Source organism: Sinocyclocheilus grahami, unplaced genomic scaffold (genome assembly GCF_001515645.1).
Source record: "Sinocyclocheilus grahami isolate Dianchi unplaced genomic scaffold, SAMN03320097.WGS_v1.1 scaffold2513.1, whole genome shotgun sequence".
NCBI classification, from domain to species: Eukaryota; Metazoa; Chordata; class Actinopteri; order Cypriniformes; family Cyprinidae; genus Sinocyclocheilus; species Sinocyclocheilus grahami.
The window spans coordinates 48,893-52,220 of record NW_015507692.1 but is presented as its reverse complement, the minus strand read 5'-3'; the positions used below and the strand labels follow the sequence as shown (position 1 = coordinate 52,220).

The 3,328-nt window shown below is 35.2% G+C and overlaps 1 protein-coding gene across 1 annotated transcript; it reads right to left on the bottom strand.

The window, feature by feature from the left end:
* Positions 1–294: 294 nt before the first annotated feature.
* Positions 295–3,271, bottom strand: LOC107575216 (uncharacterized; the record flags this gene model as incomplete). Its single annotated transcript, XM_016261624.1, has 5 exons — positions 295–857; positions 1,120–1,257; positions 2,022–2,062; positions 2,692–2,802; positions 3,001–3,271. Coding segments are annotated over 5 exons (726 nt in total), but the record flags the coding sequence as incomplete, so codon positions are not given.
* Between the last annotated feature and the right edge of the window lie 57 nt (positions 3,272–3,328).

Here is a 3,328-nt window from a genome sequence, read left to right as displayed (position 1 = left end):
TGCATTACGCGAATGGCTTTCTGTTGTGTCGTCCATTTTTGTGTCATGATGGTGAGCATGTAAGGCGTGGGGTTTTAGCTGTCCATGGGTTAAATAAAAGTCATAAAATAAAAGTCTAAGGTTGCCTTATTGTTTAAAATCCCCAAACTGTTTACTTAAATATTAAATTAAGAAATGACATTAAAATTCAAAGTAATCACTTTGGTAATCTAAAATACTTTTCGGATGTAACTGTAACTGTAACATTATTTAATTATAATGAAATACAGTTTTTTTTAAATACGTAACGCCGTTACATGTATTTCGTTATTCCCCAGCCCTGATGACCCTTCAATAAATCTAAAGACTGACAAATACTTTCCAGGAAGTGATTTTCAGGCGTTGCCTGCAAAGGCGGCGAGGTATCGCCAATAGAAATCTACTGAATCCACATGAGATTTTGCATTCCTGTCTGAGTCACATGTACAACAATTTTACAATAAAAATACATTCACTGCTGCTTTAAAAAAAGACAGAATTTACGTATTTAAATATCTTTAACACACCCTAAATCAACTACAATAGGAGCACACTGCACATGGTAAATATGTTGCTTATTTACACTGAGAATAACACTGCCTTCCTGAACACATGAAGTCCTTTATCACTTTTAATCACTGTAAGGGTTTAGGGTTTTTATTGAAAGTTCACTTTTATTCTGATTGTGGATGTGCAGATTCATATCCGGCTGACGGTTTATTGACTACAGCATAAATGGTGTGATTAGTTTCAGTTTTGGGGGATTTTGGTTTCTGCTGAATGGTACAGTAGATAGTGACTGGTGCATTTGGCTTGCTCCTCTCTTTGTGTAATGCACTCTGAAATAAAGCACAACAAAATCAGCTGCAGTTCATGTAAAACAATTTTCCAACAAATAATTTAAACAACTACAGGCTGCAAACTGGCAGGTTGTTTCCCAAACATTAAGCCACAAATATAATAACTTTATCATTTGAATGTCGTTGACTTAAGCTTGTCTTCACCTTTATTCCAAATTAAGATATTTAATCCAAAGTAACCATCATTTAATTTTCAATGAATTGTTACTAAGTGAGATTAGAGTCATTGTTTAATCTTCACCTGATTCATAGGGTCGTCGTTGGGTGTGGTGTGGTTGGTAACATCAGTTTGTCCTAAATCTCTTGCAGTAGTATACACTGTATGAGGATTCTCTGATTTCTCCAACATCTCCAGCGACTTTTGTGGCTTGATGTTCTCCTGTGGACACAATCCAATCTAAATGTCAGACTGCTGATTTGGCTGAAATGAGTGGTGAATGCTTATATACAGATACTATTAGTGGCATCCAATAGCATAGAGTATGGGATAATCCTTCTTGACTCATTTGTGATTTGTCATTACCATCAAATAGAATACTCATCATTTCTATCATAGAATACTGATCATTTCTAGCTTGTTTTTGATTTATTTGATAAGGCATGAGGCATTGAACACATACATCATTTAAACCAATGCAGTGCGATCAACAGAAAGCTGTCATCTGCTACTCACCCTTTTTTTCATACCAAATAATTTGCCATAAGAAATAATAAAGAAAATAGAAGTGATCACCTGTGCCCATGTGACAGTAAATAACCAACAAGAAATAACAGTGAATTAATAAATGAATGCAAACACTAAGTGTCTACACTCTCAGACACTCTCAGAAAAAAGGTACAAAGCTGTCACTGAGATGGTGCCCTTTCAAAACGTACACCTTTGTACCTTATTTACCCCTAACAGGTGCATATAAGTACCTTAAAGGTACATATATTAGTACCTAAATAGTAAATATGAGTATCTTTTGAGAGGGTATGCCCAAGTGACAGCTTTGTATCTTTTTTTCTGGGAGTGTAGGATTTGACTACCAAAAACCGAGAGATGGAACACAATGTTGCATACTTGTTTTAAAAGATAACAGATGGTGTGATACCATTTAATTAGTATATGTGGTTAATGAAGAATAGTAGTATAACACTTACATCAAATTTTGCATAGATTGTTTGGTCATTCTTCTGGGCACCTATGATGTTTAAAACAGAACATCAGTTTTCATGACAATTTTCTGTGTATAGACAGAACAAATATACCTTTTTTCTCTACAAAGCTTTTAAAAATGTATCAGCATCCTTGGCTATAATAATATGGTTAATGCACTTCTAATGGAAGCAAACAAGTGTGTCATAAGGGTTTAAAAGCAGAAGTGTCAAGGTAGTAAAATTAAATTGTGACAGCAAAAATGTAAATACAATGGTGAAAAACTGAGAAAAAAACAGCCCTGTTTATTTTTAAAGCACTTTAAAAATGAAACTAGTTCAGCTATCTCTAAAAATAACAAACTAGGGAAGTGAAGTTGCCTTAAACTGCACTCAGATGCTCTGAAAAACCTCTGTAGAATTACACTACTAGGGAATGACAAACTTTGTGTAAAGGGTTTTCTCACTGACAAAATGTTTTTTAGTTCATAAGAATAGCACAAATATCTTACACTAATATTTGATCCATAAATTGTGAGACATCTGAGGTATGACTAGATAGAGAAATAACCTACTCTTAGTCTGTTCAGTAGCAAACAATATGAACGTGCTAAAAGTGTTATTGAAATCCTTTATGATGTGTCATAAGATAACTGCAGGATAAGATGCATTGTACCTTTTTTCGCTTTGTAAATACAAAAGCTGATCACTGCCGCCAATGTCAATGTGAATAGACAAATAGAAACAATGATCCCAGGTGGAAACGCTGATGCTTTTTCATGTGTTCCTGTTTATAGACATGAAAAATAAGAACATATACCTTCAGTTTTCACAGATTGAGGTTTATATTAATAGAAATTTCAGTTCAGTGTTTGCCATTTAAAATGAAGAGTGGCACATCTTACAGTATTTAAGATTAAGTCATTGTTTTTCTATTTCTTCATCTGTGAGTGTGTTTACAGCTCAGAGCGGATACAGAATGTACCTTGCTTAACAGTGCAGAGTTCATTAACCTTCTTTACTTGAGTCTTCGAGCTCACTGGGTTTCTGTAGTTACACATGATGGAGTCACCACTGCAGTTCAGTCTTAGAGTGTGATTATCAGCTGATACCACTTCCTCTTGTGAACAGCTGCTACCATTATAGATGGAGCTGATAAAAATGTTACTTCCTTTACATGTAAAGCTACAGGGGTCAGGACTGGACCAGCTTGAGTTTATAGCCAGGACAGGACCTTCCACTTCATCTGAAACACACACATTTAAGGCCACACACACACACACACACACACACACACACACACACTCACACAC